General features: G+C 37.6%; 1 protein-coding gene across 3 annotated transcripts in view; it reads right to left on the reverse strand.

The window, feature by feature from the left end:
• soga3.L (SOGA family member 3 L homeolog) overlaps window positions 1–18,096 on the reverse strand; it is a 36,261-nt gene that overhangs the window by 8,406 nt on the left and 9,759 nt on the right. For 2 of the 3 annotated variants that reach the window (XM_041562913.1, XM_041562912.1), the window contains exons 4-7: window positions 15,947–16,105; window positions 13,964–14,035; window positions 10,937–12,112; window positions 9,168–9,457 (exon numbers count right to left, since the gene is read on the reverse strand). In XM_041562913.1, the coding sequence (XP_041418847.1) occupies window positions 9,347–9,457; window positions 10,937–12,112; window positions 13,964–14,035; window positions 15,947–16,105 (1,518 nt within the window). In that variant the 3' untranslated portion in view covers window positions 9,168–9,346. The remainder of the gene's footprint in view (window positions 1–9,167; window positions 9,458–10,936; window positions 12,113–13,963; window positions 14,036–15,946; window positions 16,106–18,096) is intronic. The other variant, XM_041562914.1, reaches the window with a different exon arrangement.

Genomic DNA, 18,096 nt, shown 5'->3' on the forward strand with positions numbered 1-18,096 from the left:
AACTTCCAGCCCCCATCCCAGTAACTTTAGATGTGCTGGTATTCTGTGTAAACAATTTCATGTCCAAGACAATTTTAGCCTTTATAGTGTAGCTCAGTATTTCCTTAAACTAAAAGTGAGCCGACGTGAATTCACATTGGATTTACATCACATGCCAATTTTAGTCTCCAGTTATGTAAGACAAGCTTTGTTTATTCTTGCTCCTGTGAAATAAACCCACAAAGAATTAGGATTGCCAAAACAGTCCTTATACACAGTGAGATTTAGCCAAGCTAGCTGATACAGTAAAGGTTGTTTAATTAGTCTAGGCAAACATACTGCCTGACCAAGATGATAAAGTGGCTTTGTTTAATGCAACTGATGCTTTTGATACAGATTATAGGGGGAAAACCCCAGATCTGTCCCTGCTGTCAGCTGCCTGTAATCAAATCTTGGGCATTTTATGTAGGAGTTAAACAGCCTCTGTATTTTGGCTCCTGCAGGTCAGAAATTGCTCTGGGCCCACTCTGAGGTCTTCTGCCCACATTGTTTTAATCAGATGATCAGAAAGCAAGGCTGCCTGCCAACATTTAGTATTTCTCATCTTAAAGGAAGAAGACTGTATTTACACTGCTTACTGCTGTTACATGGAACTGGACACAGCACAATTAATTTCACTCATTCTTTCGTGCCCTCCTGCCCAACATTCAGTGAAATTGGTCATAATGGGTGGTTAGGGACAAGTGAAACTCACAAATTGAGAGTTGGGGACAGATTATGGTATGTACCACACTTTTTGTTACAAGGTCACCAATTTAGCATTATTTGAGCTCTCCACACATATTTCTGATACAGTGTCATTTTTGCCTAGAATACCTAACATTAGTTCAAAGTAAATATGAATGGGTTTAATTCTTCCCTCTCGTATAAGCTCTGTAAGCTAGGCTGCGGACCTTCCAAACTGTTCAAATGACTGTAGTTGTACTTGACACCTTTCTCAGCAGCTTCAGAGAAATACAAGCAACTTATGAGTCATTTGTAACAGCCCTGTGACAGACTTTAGTAAAGCTCAGAGAGCATGCACATCAGGGGCTGAAACTGCTGAGAAATGTATCACCTAATGTATCATATAACACATTAGAATGCAGGCTTGCAGAGCTACTGATGGGAACTATTACAAAAGGAAAAATCAAAATTTCCTTTTTCTAATTCTAGTAAAACAAAGAGTCATTTTGTTGCATTTACTATTTAAACAACTTTTTTTCCCCTTTAAAGGAGACATTTTGTGTAAAAAAAATAAGAACGTACCCGTGCGTTATATATAGAAGAATTGTGCTTAAAAAAGTTGTGTATCAGGATGATTTATTGAATATTTCAGTAAAAACCCTAATAATCCCTCCCTTCTCTTCCACTTCCTGCTCTCTGAATTCCCAGGCTGTGCAGGGGAGCCAGCGGCACTCCGCACACTGCACTGTAGGACAGGAACCAATCAGCAGCTAGCAGGACCTCATAGGGAACTGAAGCATGCCTTTGCTTGTGTGACTGCAGGGCTGTGATTGGCTGTCCCCCTCCAACTGTGCTTCTGGCAGGGACCGTTAGGACACACCCAACCCTCAATTGAAACAGGGACAGGGACCAGTGAACATCTATAGGGAGCTCTAATAAAGGGGCTATTTTTAAAGATAATATAAATTTTTAGCGCCATGTAAAAGCAACACCATATATTACTCATAATTGCCTACAAAATTAGGGGTTTTTCATTCATCCTTTATGTCTCCTTTAAGTTTCAAGGCCATATCAGCATAACCTACTATACAGGAAATCCTGTAATTACCATCTCACAGAAAATTAAGGGTACATGCAGCAGTGCTATGCATGCTTTGCATCTGTAATAAATCACCCCAGTATGCTACACAAAGAAGCATTTTTTTCTTGGTATGCCAGACTTCGTGCCTACAGGAGCAGCTGTACTGAAAGGATACTGTATACTTGGCAGAAACCTCTATAAAGCTGATGGGCGGAAAATGAAGCAGCTGTTGTTCTATACACTTCATGAGACTCAAATACTCAAAGCTGTTTGTGGGATTTATGCTAGGCACAAAAATATGTGCATTAAAACCATACACAAAACATCTGCACCTAGTTTTATATTGCACCAATCGAGTAGAAAATCAGGGAACTATACTTAAGCAACTTGAGCTATAAGTATTTAAAGGATATAAGTATAGAAGTCAGTATTTGGAATACTTAATGTTACTGACACTACGGGGCAGATTTACATAGGGTCGAATATCGAGGGTTAATTAACCCTCAATATTCGACCATCGAAGTTAAATCCTTCGACTTCGAATACCGAAGTCGAAGGATTTAGCCAGGCTGGAGGAGGTGGGCCAGGCTGGCTGGGCGCCCTAGGCAACCCAGCTGGCCAGCTCGCCCCCTCCTTCCCCTGCTCGTTCGCAGATGTGTGGTGATGCTAGCGCACACAGATGTGTGCTGACGCTGGCGAGTGCACGCGTGTGGCGACGCTGGTGCACGCATGCGCGCTGGTGTTGGTGTACGCATGCGTGACAACGCCGCATAAGTGTTGTTAGAGGAGCGCAGCCAGGTCTAGGGGAAGGCAGAAGAGGTAGCTGCCCAGCGCCCCTCGTTGCGACCTAGGCAGCTGCCTCTTCTGCCTACCCCTAGTTCCGGCCCTGGATTTAGCGCAAATAGTTAGAACGAAAGATCGAACGAAGGATTTTAATCCATCGATTGAATGATTTTTCTTAGACCCAAAAAAGCTACCAAAGCCTATGTGGACCTTCCCCATAGGGTAACATTGACTTCGGTAGCTTTTAAGTGGCGAACTAGGGGGTCAAACTTTTTTCTTAAAGAGACAGTACTTCGACTATCGAATGGTTCGAATCGAAGGTCGAAGGTTGAAGTAGCCCATTCGATGGTCGAAGTAGCCAAAAAAACCATTAGAAATTCGAAGTTTTTTTCCTCTATTCCTTCACTGGAGCTAAGTAAATGGGCCAGTAAAAATTTTCTTTTCAAAATATTAATCCAAATGTTACATATAGGTCACGTTGATCGTTTTTTGCTGATAGTTCGGCATTTATAATTAATTATTTCTTGAAGTTCCTAAACCTGACCTGACTGTCCCATCTCAGTCAGAGATTCTAATGCTAACCGACTACTGCTGAACAAATATGGCAGCCCCCTCATAGAGGAACATGGCGGTGTAAAAGCATCAAGCAAATACTTTTATGGCAAAATTATAAATAGCATTCAAAGACAATGTTATGATAGATATAAAAAAAGGTTATTTTCTGGTGTCAGTATCTCTTTAATGACAAAGTTTATGCAGTAAAGCATTAATGTTACACAGGGAGGCAGATTTATTAATCTTCTTTAGAAAATCATGAAAAAAAAAATCACAATTTTTCAGTTGCATCAATTTATGAAAAAAATATTGATTACAAATGAAAATTAAATTTTTCATTAATTTTTAGTGACTATAAAATCGCCACTGTCTTCAAAACCTCTAACATCTACTTGCTTTAATGCTGAAAATACAGCTCCTTTTGACTTTTACCCCTCCTTTTGACTTTCACAGCATCTGGGCAGGTTTTAGAAGTGGAGTTTTTCCTTCAAAATTTTAAATATAAATAAATATATCCTTCTAAACAATGTTTATTATCTTGTCATATCTTTCCCTCCAGTTAGTCTTATTTAATTTCTCCATCACAAGCAGCTAAACTGCAGCTCTTTTAGCTACTTCCTTGTCTAGCATGAAGCTCCGCCCCCCTGAGCTCTCCTCTCTCCTACTAGGAAGGCCTCAAAGAGGTGCCTACTGCGCATGTCTGATTGACTTTAATTGGAGCAGAGCCAGTGAGTATGCCCAGAAGGCACCTCTTAGTTTGCTTTTGAATCTGAGTGCTAAAAATCAAAAGAAAACTTTCTGAACAGTTAGTTTGCACAGCCTATATATATTTACCCAGTTTTATTTTTACACTGAACTGTTCCTTTAACTATTTTTGCTTTTCCTATGTTGAACAGATAAAATTGTCCAGAATCAGGTTTTCGGGATGGAAGAATTATATTCTCTTTGCCGAGTATGTAGCAATGAGCATGTAGCAGAAGGAACAGACTTAACATATTCCCTGGCACTAAAAACACCAGAGATGGCTACAGGATGGCATTTTGCCAACCCTTAATTTCTACAATCACAAGCATAATATTCTGCTTATGTAACAGCATTACCACCCAACTACAAGTAACAGATTCAGCAGACCATACATGGTATACAGAATTCCCAACAGATTATGTTTAGAAGGGGGGGGGCAATATTACTGTGCCCTGTATCTTGGCAAGGACTTCAGTGCAGATTCTGTTATTAAGTGATTCTTACTTTTGGGAGGCAGGACCTACTAAGATAAAGCCGTTTCTGGATGGGTGCGGCTGAAAGCAAACTGTCCAGTCATGGGGAATCTAGGGACATGCCTTGGCATGAATTCTTCTATCCATCTTTTCTTACAATTAAAGTGTTTCTCCTGCTGTGAGCCCTTGCAGTTTAATCCCAGCAACTGATTTTATCAACTAATGGCTTTTATGAAGGATAAAAATTGTTTGGAAAATCATCCTTTGTTTGTGCATATGAAGCTGGCTTTCATTTGAGTCTTATAGGTAGCAAGGTTTATCATTCACCATTCATATTATGGTATAAAGAGGAAGTATTAACCCATTTTATGCATGATTTCTGAGCCAATAATCCCCTTTTCCTTGCTGTGGGATGATTAGCTGTAATAACCACATGTTCACAGGGTGGATCATGTTTAAAATATGACCTAGAAATCCATAAAACTGACCAGATGGAGTGGGTGTGACAACCCAGCCTAAATATTCTTATAGAAAATGTATCTTCTACAATAAAATGCATGTAGAAGATTAAAGGGATCCTGTCATCGGAAAACATGTTTTTTTCAAAACGCACCAGGTAATAGTGCTACTCCAGCAGACTTCTGCACTGAAATCCATTTCTCAAACGAGCAAACAGATTTTTTCATATTCAATTTTGAAATCTGACATGGGGCTAGACATATTGTCAGTTTCCCAGCTGCCCCCAGTCATGTGACTTGTGCCTGCACTTTAGGAGAGAAAAGCTTTCTGGCAGGCTGCTGTTTTTCCTTCTCAATGTAACTGAAGGAGTCTCAGTGGGACATGGGTTGTTCTTAGATCTACCAGGGAGCTGTTATCTTGTGTTAGGGAGCTGCTATCTGGTTACCTTCCCATTGTTCTTTTGTTTGGCTGCTGGGGGGGGAAAGGGAGGGGGGCGATATCACTCCAACTTGCAGTACAGCAGTAAAGAGTAATTGAAGTTTATCAGAGCACAAGTCACATGACTTGGGGCAGCTGGGAAATTGACAATATGTCTAGCCCCATGTCAGATTTCAAAATTGAATATAAAAAAATCTGTTTGCTCTTTTGAGAAATGGATTTCAGTGCAGAATTCTGCTGTAGCAGCACTATTAACTGATTCATTTTGAAAAAATTTTTTTTTCCCATGACAGTATCCCTTTAAGCATGCTTTGCAACATCTGGGATCCATTCAACCAAAGTACAACCTGTGAAGGTAGAAGAAATAGTTTGTGGAATTATATCATTATTTCTCCAGTATAGATTCACTGGGGACAAGGCAAATTAACCTAAAAATAGTAAAATGTAAACAGTCCTCAGATTTATCTGTTTGCATTTTTAAAATATTCTGTATCGCATGACTATGCAGCTGTAATTAAGCAGATTTTTCCCCAGAGAAAATGCTTTGTTTATCAGCAAATTAATTTAAACAGTACCTATCTTTATACCTACACAGATGACAAGTAATTGGTTTATTTACTTTCCCAAGCGATTAAGTGCTTAAGCAATAGTGCTAAATTTGTGCAAGGTCACCCTACGTGCACCCATCCACCCCTTATCGATAAAGTTCTCACTAATGCTCTCAGCATTAGCAGTGACAGGTCTAGCAGTGGCCAGTCTCTGTGCTTTATGCTGCAATACAGAAAGAGCACAAGGCAATGTGCAGGTCAAGAACACAGAGGCCCAAACAATGTATATGGCATTGTACAGCAGCCCCTCAGTTTGGGCCTGGTAGTGTGCAATGTATTTATGTCTGCATCATGTGTGAAATATGTTGGTGCTATATAAATACATGTTAATAAGGACAGAAAGATATGAGAAGTGCGGGAATGGGACAAGGATAAGATAGGGAGAGAAGGGAGTATGTAATGAGAAGAGAAAAAGTATCAAATCGAACACAGAGAACAAAGAAATGTGACAAAGAATGGGTTTATGATCGGTGCTATTCTTGTGCATCCCAGGCTGTATTTTTGCAAGATTTCCAACCAGGAGGACCAATTCTTTAAAAGACATTTTTAAAGGGGAAATACAAGCTATTAATTAATGGGATTAATTTTGCCTATGATTCTATTGTTGTTTAGTATATTAGGGCTATATTCTTTCCAAAGACTCTTAGTATAAGCAGATTTATGTTTATCTACTGAGGTGAGGCAAAATACCATTTCTGTATATCAGTTCTCCCATGAGAACCAGTACAGTATAAGTGCTTCACTTTATCATGCAAGCATTTTTAAAATATCTGTCAAATATAAAAAGATTCATGTAATATTTTAAAACATGGGTCATACATACATACATACATTTTCCTTATACATCATCATTATACCGACTGTCTAATAGTAATGCTTTTGCAAACTCTACTTCTAGATTTGTCTACCTGTTTAAATGTTATTGTTTTTTTTCCCAACCATACTATACCGTTTCTTTTCTTCTTCTAGTGTACTAATATCAGTCAGGCATGATATAGTGACCAATTCTATATAAAACAATATCTGACTAAGGCATTCCTCTGTACTAAGCACAAATCAGCAACAAAGAGTCATTTTTATAGCCTTTAAAAGCACTATATGCAATATATAGATTATGTATTCTTTGTTGGTTCCTAGCTTTCTAGACCCTGTCATAAATTAGAATTAGAAGGAGGAAATAAGGAGAAATAAATCATCTGATTCACGTCAGATAGATTTTGTAGGTTAAGTGAATAAAACTATATGAAGAAGATTACATTTTGTGCATATATTAAATACTTCAGTCAATGCTGCTAACAATCTTTTATTGCCTTGACATTGTTATAGACAGAAGTAAGCTATCATCTTCTGTGTGCCCTTTTAATACTGTACTTATAGCAGTGCCTTATTAGGAGCTTGGAGATGTACATTTTCAATGGGCCTTTCACCAGAGACCACACCACTGCCAATTAAATATGTTTACTCTGTACAGTCAGCATCATAAAATATTACACAATAAAGTGACTCCCAGTGGCACGGCGGATAACCCAGCATTAGGTGGCACAGTGTATAACCCTGGATTAGGTGGTACAGTGTATAACCCAGCATTAGGAGGCACAGTGTATAACCCAGAATTAGGTGACACAATGTATAACCAAGATTAAGGTGGCACGGTGTATAACCCAGCTTTAGGTAACATAATGTATAACCCAGCAATAGGTGGCACGGTGTATAAAAAACATGAGGCGGCACAATGTATAACCCAGCATTAGTTGGCACAGTGTATAACCCAGCAATAGGTGGCACTGTGTATAAAAAGCATAAGGTGGCACAACATATAACCCAGCTTTAGGTGGCACAGTGTATAACCCAGCACTAGGTGGCCTGGTGCATATCCAGCATGAGGTGGCACAATGTATAACCCAGCATTAGGTGGCACAGTGTATAACCCAGCTTTAGATGGCACAGTGTACAACCCAGCATGAGGTGACACAGTTATCCCTTGTATTAGGTGACAGTGTATCCTACCAGCAGTGACAGAGTATCTCCATTATTAATAAAATAGATATATTTTATAATATACATATGTTGTATGATTTCCTACAGTATTAAGTGAACCACCATTTCCTTCAAAATGAAATTGAGCTCCATCCTCCTTCACCTGTGCAAACATGATAACCTCTGCTACCACAACCCATGTTGCAGCTTACGCCAAACTGCACCATCAGGCTTCATGCTTCTCTGCCTGGGCTCATTACAGGTTGCAGTTATGATATCTGGTCCTGCAAAAGCATTTGTGATATGTTTATTGTCCAGACACCATGCAGAAGACAGGCACTTAAATGCTTCTCAACACACCAACTGTGGCCAGGATGGTTACTGGTGTGCCTGTTTGAATCTTACAATTTTAGTATTTTATTCAGTTGAAGAAGCCACTCAGATGAGTGGTGAATTGTTTTCAAGATTCCACTTGATTTACACTTATCTCTACTAAATACTATGCAATTTAAATTTTTAATTTAACATTTTTTCTTATAATAAATGGTGGTACATATAATGAATTCTGATTTCCAGACTAGGGGGTGCATAACAATTTGGGACCCTCAGTCTACTTTTCCTTGTCCATTAAATCAACTAAAAACCCCAACATGTTATATAAAAGAAGCAAATATAACAACATAACACAAACAGCATTTAGTGAAAGGTTGTCATATAAATATTATGGTGTATTATAAAGATTATGGTGTACTAAGCTTGAACGCTAAACATATTTACGTTTGAGAACTGATCAATTTTACAGACTTATTTCTTTGAATTTTCTTGGTGTGTCACAGATATGTTTATCAATAGTTGCCCCATGTTAAATTCTGCGGACTAAAATAACTTTGATTTTGAATGAAAACTTGTCTTTCCTTTAATAAAAGACACATACTTTGTCCAGGCCTACTAACCCATATGAACCGATCAGAAATTTTCTTTTATTAAGTTTTTGATATAATTTCAGGGATCCATTTTAAATGTTATTTTAAGTATTCTGTCTGTTCTCATTGAATAACATTTTTGAATCATATCGTATTACGCATATTAAATGTGGAGAGCTGTGTCCATGTGTTTTGTGACCTTTTTATCAGCCCCCCTTTCAAAAAAAAAATAAAAAATAATTATTTTTATCTTGCGGTCAGGGGAGGAGGGGTCATTGATAAACTGACACACTCCTGGTTTTGGAAGAAAAGTTCTGCATATTTAACTGTAGATATGTTCACAAAAGCCAAATTTGTTTTCTATTGAAATATGCGTTATGATTATGCTGTGACCAAGAAACATTAAAAACAACCAACTTACTTGTTAAAGCTGTAGGATGAATCTTTCGAGTTGAACAAATTAGTCTTCAGTGTTTTTTTCTGTAGCAACCATCAGGCAGAAACTATATTCCTTTTACTTCTTTTTTATAAGGTGAGTGGACAAAATAAACAAAACTGGAAAAAAATAAGAACTACACAAAACATAAAATGGTATAATGGTTACAGGACAAAAAATAGGGTGAAAAGGAAGACAAGCTTAAATATAGTGGTGTAAGAAAGGGAAGAAAATAATACAAGGATGAGGATAAGCAAAATGATAGGCTGGAACATCTGGGAAGGTAAATACAGAGACAGAAAAAGAGATTCACTCATAGTTATGCCAAGCAAAGAACTATACACACTTAACAAGGATAAGTAAGGAAGTAAGATAGCATTGAAGATCAACAGGAGAGATCAGAAGCAGATGTACTGTACAGCCCAGCAACCTCTCAGTATGTGGCAGGGTTATGACTCCTTGAATAATAAATGCATTGTTTGAAGTTTATGTATATTTTCTCATTGCACAATTTCCAAAGTGAAACTGCACAAACAGATCCATTTGTTTTAGATTTCTCAGAATTAACTCCTCATTTATTTTACATTGTTCAATTTTGGCTGGATATTTTAACGCATAGACTGTAAAATCAAATCCCTCAAAAAAGGAGGAAAAAAAAAACTGTATGCTGCAGAATTCTACTAGCTGATAAAGGGGGGGAGGCGGTTGTCCTTTCTGTTGTACAATCAAAGTAATTTTCCAGCTGAAATAACATTTGATTGAAACACTTTGATTGAAACACTTGCCTGAAATTACAGACCCCTAAGGGTTGCGCAAGTAGATGCTCATGTCCAACATTTATGCTGCCCCTTACATGGCAGGCACAACTTATACCCACTCAAGCAGGCCTACATTTTTCCACTTTGCCCTTTATTTTCATGGGTAAGTAATTCTCCTTAAAAACAAAATAAAGCTGGACACCTGAATGTATCTATGTATTCTATGCACAACAATCAAACAAGTAACAATATAACCAACAGACTCTACTGCTGTCTTGAGGTATGGTAATACAAAGTTTCTGGGGGGGCATGAATGTTTTTTTGTTGCAATTTATCCAATTTAATTGGATTACTAATATGTAGCTCAAGTCCATCTGATTCTGTGTTTAAACCCTACACATGGCAATGTATTTCTCTCTTGTCTGGTCAGCTGGTTTCTGCATCTGAGTGTTCAAACCACTGGCTAAAGGCAGCCACACACTAACCAATGTTCTTCCCCTGCAAATATCTTGTTTTAATTTTCAAAAGTTTTGGAAATGTAGCCAAAATTATAAAACCTAAAATGAATATAAAAAATTATAAATAGAAATAAAGGTCTTTCAGTGTTTTCTAGATTTCCTTGTAATGATATAATGCATTTTTCATCACTGCTTCATAAATGTATGCATCAGACAAAATTCTATGCAAAACATATATTGCAAAACATCTACTATACTATACATCATACTAGTTTCACATAATAGTGATGTGTGGGTTGACATATAGTTGACCTACATCTGACCCTAACCCACCCTCACCTAACCCGGACATTGTGCCCTCATTACCTGCACCCGACATCCATATCGCTGTTGTCATAAGAGGAAATGGGGTTAGGCACCACCTGTTTACAACCCACTAGAAAAGTACCATCCTTAACCAGTTCAACCTGTGGGTTTCAAGCCAGTGCATGCAACAGTATCACATAAGTATATACAAACCTCTTCTACATGTGCATACCTGGCTTACTGAAAGAGGATCATCTGCACCTCTGTCTTCTGAGGACTTTGGAACCTCTAATCTGTCAATGAATGTCTGAAGTTCTTTTCTGAAAGTCTTCATCTGTGCATTGATTCTATAAAGAAGCTCATGTTCCCTGATTCTGCTTCCATCATCTTCCTCATCCATAAGTCCAAAGAGATCACCATTGGCCACATAAATTCTAGCTTCTGTAATAATGGTACTTGTGTCTGATATAAGACGGTCAATTGTCTTCCCAAGTCGCTCAGCTTCAGCACGAATATCTTTCACTTGTTGTCTTTCAGCAAAGTTCTTCTGCCAAACACTTGCTGATGGATAAAAAGATCTGGTTGGAGTAAGGCAGCGAATATTGCGGACTTCTTCAGAATCACTTTCTCCTCCTATAGGTCCTTCCCGTTTTCTGTGAGGGGGGCGGGAATCATCGTCACTTTCTTTCTTTCCTGCATCACTCTCAGCATCACTGTCTCTGGGACTACCTCTGATACCTAGATGAGAGGCCAGGTCATAGCGCTGCATATTAGACATAAGAACTTTATTTTCATACTGAAGTTGCATGACTTTCCCACTTAATTCATTTATCTGCAATCGAGCAGTTTTCAACTCCTCTTGCAAAGCTTCAGTCTTGACACTATCATTATGCCTAGAGCTTTCATGGGTTCCAGATTTAAATTTATATTTATTCATTTCTGCAGTGACGCGCTTGTTTTGTTCTTCCAGGTCAGCAAGGTTCCTTCTTAACAGCTCTGCCTCATCTTCAACCAATTGCAAATGTTGTCTCAGTTCTGAGACTGATTCACTCTGCTCCCTCATGAGAGGGTTTGAAGCTCCTGAGTAGTCATCTCCCCTCAGGTCATCCAGTTCAGCCTTCAGACCTCTATTTTCCACCTCAAGCTCTACTATCTTCCTACCAAGTATGTTAGCTTCTTCTTCGACCAGACGAAGTCGCAGCTTGAGCTCTGACTCTCTTGTTGTTGGAGGTCCACTTGCCTCCCCTTTTGGTAAAGGACTATCAAGATCCCCATAAAATGAACGGTACTTTTGCAATTCATGTTCAAAGCGGTCCTTATCTTTATCAATCTTTGCCATTTTCTTCCTCATCAACATTGCTTCTTCTTTCACAAACTGTAGTTGACACTTTAAATCTTCACTGTCCTCCTCATCGCAAAAATAAATAAATTGAAGGAATGTTAATATACATGTAAATGCATTTCTCATTAAATATTTCACAGTTAAAACTAACAAATATAATAGCTTCAGTTCTCTCCATTAACACTATGCTGTAAGCAATGCAAGTTTTTATAATGTATTTATGAACTAGACATTAGTTAATAAGGAGTAAATGATTAAATAGCATATTTTTGTACAGTGAGTCCTATGAAACAGAACATATTGTTTTTATTTTAATTAATATTTTAAATAAATAGTAAATGAAGGCTTACTCCACCCTACATTTACTGGTCTGGTTGAGGAAATTTGGACCCCCATACTATACAAGGACCTTTCCTTTATTTGTTGTGCATCTTTACACACTGTGTATGAATACACCAAGAACGGACCATCAATTACCAATATCTTTATATATCATGTCTCTTTAATAAAGAATGTTTTGCAAACAGAACTTCTTTGTACTGTGTATTCAAGATGATCTCTTGCTTTGTACAATGAATTGGATATTTGATTTCTGTGCTTTGTAAAGGTAGCCAGACATGTAAAGATCTTGACTTGAGGTGGGCTTTATCAGGCTGCTATAATAATTTGGCACTGTGCCAATAATGAAACTGGTTCATTATTGCCACCAATGCTGGCTGTCAGGGACTACAGGCAATAATCTGCTGACTCAGTCCAGATGTTGGAAGCTTTAATCAGTCCATTAACTCAATCGTGAGTTAAAAAACCAACACATGCCTAGCTTCAGTCAGATGATTCTCATTGTACTGAAGGGGAAATGGTTGACCTGTGGTACAGAGCACTTGCCAGTAAGCTGTTATACCTATGAAATGTAGATGTCAGAGCTCAAGAGCAATAACACATATAAGGGATGTGGTAAGCACAGAAAATCTTTTTCAATAAAACTCTCTCCATGATGGCTGTAGCAATCAGAAACTCCTGTGCAACATAACCCTTTCACTCCAATAGAGCATTTTTTATTTGCATTAGGTTAAATCCAGAGGAATCCAGGCAATGCTTTACTGTCTTACTTATTATTTTTGCCTGATTTTAAGAGATTGTTTTATGGTTTTAGTGTACTTCACACTGCAACAGTAACATATTTTGGTTTCCAGGTAATAATGCCTCATCTGTTTTTTGTCACAGATTGTTAAAATAACTATACTTTATGGTAGATGATAACATATGCCAGAGAAAATGACATTTTACATTTCTGATAGAAAACACAAGTGCATATGTAGAAGTTTATTGCTGCTTAGTGTTGACATTTAGGTTCAGATAACATCCAACACCCTGTAAATGTCACCTCAGTACAAATATAAATGAATACTCCAGACGCAATGCAACAAAAAAGGCATTTTTCTTGTATTGAAATTTTCAGTACTTTACCAATTGTCCAAAGTCTCTCAGTTATTCAGACATTCAATTGTTAAAAGTTTTGATAGAACCTTGGCAACATTTTATCCCTGCAACTGCGGGTGTTTGCCAGTGATTGCCATACAAATTCATTTTGAGTGATTTTTCTCTACCACAGAGCTTTTAATTCCCCAAGTGCCACTGCCCTTATGATGATTTTACTCCCAATGCTTCAAAACATTGGACCAAGGTAATGCTTTGGGGTCAGTATAATGGGCTCCAAGAGAGTTTCTTACCATTAAACAAATGTTTCTTAGGGGCACTTAAGTGCAGTAAGTGCCATTTATCATTTTATTATTAGTACAGATATTGAAGCAGAATACTAATATAAATGTTGCTCACAGTACAAGGTATTGGTAAGCACCCCATTTCCTAAAACTTTTAAATAAATGTAAGGAAAGAAAAATATATTTTTTTACATACCTCTGTGGGAGTCTGTATAGTCTTTTTTTCTGACTTTTGAGCATCTTTGCTTCCTCTTCTTTTTAGTGATAACTAGAAAAATATGTAATAAAAACCATAATAATACACACCTGGTTGTTCATTTTCATATGCTCTTCTTCGTCAACCCTTACTTGCTAGGAGCTGCTGTGTGCAGCTGTGCATTACTGACAGCTACACATCAGATGGGAAATACTTGGGTACTGAGCTAATATATGAGAACAATTGCACATGAGCTGTATAATAGATAGGGGCTGTACCCTCATGGCATTTTTAGAGTTGTTATAAAAAATTAGGATTAGGTTCAATAGGAAGTAACTGATCAAAATCAAGGTTTCAGCAACACAACTAACAGGGATAGTAGGAGTTCCTATAGACCATAGACTAAAAAGCGGACTCCCTAGTTGCTTATTAATCCTGGCTGCTGCAGAATTGGTGAACATATTGCCATTCATATGATTTCAGAATGAAATGCCTGATTTCAGTTATTTGTCCACTGTATTTGCTGTACTAAATCTCGCTATTTTCTCAGATACAGTATGCTTGAACTATACATATATACTGTAAGTGGAGATCAGTTATTGGATTGCTGTGTAAAAAAACAACACCAGGCACACAATTTTTTGAATCACATTTAGCAGAGACTGTCTGTCATGAAATGCTGGGAGGCCGCATACTGTCTGTAATAATATGCTTAGCTGGGGAACTACTGCCTATCATGAAATGCTTGGAAGTACTGTGTCTACAATAAATTGCAGAGGGGCCACGAGTGTCATAAAATGCTGTGAGGGTCACACTACACCTGTTTTGGGGTGCTGGACTCTCAATCTTGAAGGAAGATGGCCACTCAGCCAAGCATGGATCTTTTGAAAAGTACATAGAAGTACAGCATTATATGACACTCTGTAAGTGGCTAATTTAAATCCCTATTTACACAGTTTTCTGCCTTACCATTCAATCCTTTTTAATTGAAAGTATTGTTCTTCCTTCTACTTTTCATCTTGAATCTGAATACCATTTTAAGCACATTACTAGCAACACTAGTAGTCATTGGGTGATAATGTATGCACACAGACATATGGACATAAGGAACGCCTGCACCAAGTGAAAGGAAATCTAGAGGGACTGGAGGGTGAGTGTGTGTTTTAATCAAATAAACTCAGATGGCACTGTAATTCAAAAGGTGAGATTCCGCGGCAGATTTATCGGTTAAGGTGGTCATACACATTAAGTTCTGCTCATTTGTCAATCTTTGCGCAATATGGCCACCTTGTGCTGGATGGGATCATAGAAGGTACCAATGCAGGCAATTGGGAGAGGACCACATCAATAAGCCAATGCAGTCCTGTGCCTGATGGGATTTTAAACTTGCCCCTATAGCTATCTAGCAGAAAATCATCAGCTGTCTGACAGGGCACATACATGGGCAGTTAAGCTGCCAGCTTAGTCTGAAAGGGTTAAAATGTGCATGTATGTGGTCAACAACTGCAGAAAAATCAAGTGATATCCTGAACTTACTCAGTTTTTCTGCACTTGATTACTCAAGCTTGCTCGATAATGACATCTAAAAGCTTGCAAGGTTTTAGGTAAGTTTTTTATTTTTGTCAATAACCCACTCATCAGGGAAAAAAATCACAAATTTTTCTTAAATGCCATTCCTCAGCAAGCCAGAGTAAGCAATAAAACTGACCATGGACGAGTACATTTGGTATATCTGCCTTTAAGAGTGTGCAAAGATATTGCATTAATGAAAACGAAAAGTGACACAACAGACACAACCGGTGAGATACATTCCAAGACAAAATGACAGTATGTAACAAATGTTTGTCTTTATACTGTTAGGAATGCCATAAATCATAAAAGATGATCTTTGCATCCAAAAATAAAATACAGAAGAGCTTACATAATGGAATTAAGTCTGCAGCAGAGCAGACCTTGGAAAATAAACTGCTTCCTTGTACTCACTTCTTTGAGCTTCTCCAGTTCACTCTGCAAAACTTGCTTGGCCGTGTCAACTTCAATAAGCTGTTGCCGCAGCTTTTCATTCTCCTCCTCTGTTTTTGTACGTTTTTCTTCAACATTTTCCAGTTCATGGTGAAGCCTTACAGATACATCTTTGGCTACCTGAAAGGAAACATGGTACAATATTTGTTTATATATATATATATATATATATATATATATATATATATATATATATATATATATATATATATATATATATATATATGCACTGATAATAAACGTTTAAATTTAAAGATTACTTTGTTTGTATTTCACTACTACTATAAAAAGCAGACTGGTTATCATTATAAATACTGAGTAATTTTTTTTTATCAGTATATATATCTCCAATGCTTGTTTTAAACTAACATTTCATTTGAAGAAAAAAAGTATTTGCCTGGCAGAAAATAGTTGAAGAGCAAATTCCTGTATAGACATTTGTCTATAGCTAGTGCCCTTGTCATGAGGGCAAGTATCGCTGCACACGAATCTACAGATACCTCCATTCAAAGCTCTGCTCAAAAGTTACATAAAGCTGCCTTCAGCATAAAATGAGCTACATATAAGTATGTTAAAGTGTTGTGAGTTTTAAATATACAATCTATTACAATGTAGATGAATGTAGAGAGCCAGAAAAGGTCTAAATTAAGGAGGAATTACAGGAGCCCAGCATGTACAAAAATAACATTATCAAAAGTAATAGCTTACCAATAAACCTTAACTGAAATGAAAAAAATATATATATTTTTAATTTACAAGTAGGTGAGGCTGAAATGCTCATCCCAAAAAAGATAACATAAAAATATAAAAAGTTAATGTAATGAAATAAAAGGTAAAGAGAATAAAGTGAACAGGTTTTTATACTAAAATGGGGTATGTCATGTGTGAAAGCAAGAAAGGGACTTGTGGCTATCACAGCCTACAATATTTGACTGTTCTGGGAAACGGATAAATGGAGCAGGAGAGTCCCCTGATGGCTGGATGGCATTTAACTTGCAAAACTTAATCTGCACAGCAGCATGGTCAGGATTTCTAAATGTAGTCATGTAAATTAGGACATCTAACCATTTATTGTGAATATCAGTTATAATGTGTGGACATTTACATAAAACTTTTTATAGCCTGCACACTACAATTCACATCCTATATATATATATATATGGACTTGTTCTGGAAACTGTTTATTGAAAATGCTTTCAGTAATTAGGAGGTGTTTAAATGTAAACAATAATCTGACTAGAACAATGCATGGTACTTTCAAAGCCACTAAAAATCACTGAATGAATCAATGCAAAATTCATCTGTGACCCTGTGGTTTAAATGAAAAAACGGAACACCTTCCATCCAACACCCTGCCTGAATAAACTTAAAGAACCAGAGCCTGACGAGCGTTTTACTCGCCTCTATGCGAGCTTTATCGATATCGAAATGCGTCAGTAGCTGATTCTTATAGTTTATTCAAGCAGGACATTGGGACTTAGTTTAAATTTAGTTTAGTTAGTTTACATTTTCCTGCTGACCACGCTGAAAGTTGGGAGAACATCGGCAGATGGTGAGGGTTCAATACAGTAGCCACTCAGTGCGGCAGTAGAAGTTTCGGATCTTTTATATTACTTAGGCAGTGCTACAAAATCAATTTACTCATCACCAGGCAGAAACTCTGGAGAATACAGGCGGGTGGTGGGGGCAGGTATCGATCGGGTGACCGAACATCGCTGCAGATACTCTCACCAACCTGCAGCATAGGCATAGCAGTCCAGCCCTATTGGACAACGAATCGGAACACACATTTAAACCCTGGGTTTGTGGTAGTCACACGCTAGAGGTATCTCAGCAAATGAGGGAAGTAGGTTCCAGGCCAGCAACAGTTATCCTTTTTAGACGCTGAGAAGTGTCCAGGCTTGCTAATTAACTTCTAAACTGTGAAATACTTTTACAATAGTGAACAATCATTTTTATATGCCTAAGTATACCGTGAATTAACTTAGCACAAATTTTCAGGGCTGGATACTAATGATTTGTTTGAATCTGACTCTTGCAAAAAAATGCTGTGATCCATCTGCATCCAAAACCAATGCTAGTTGGGTTCATACTTACAAGAATTAAAATAC

Source organism: Xenopus laevis, chromosome 5L, assembly GCF_017654675.1.
Source record: "Xenopus laevis strain J_2021 chromosome 5L, Xenopus_laevis_v10.1, whole genome shotgun sequence".
Classification (NCBI taxonomy): Eukaryota; Metazoa; Chordata; class Amphibia; order Anura; family Pipidae; genus Xenopus; species Xenopus laevis.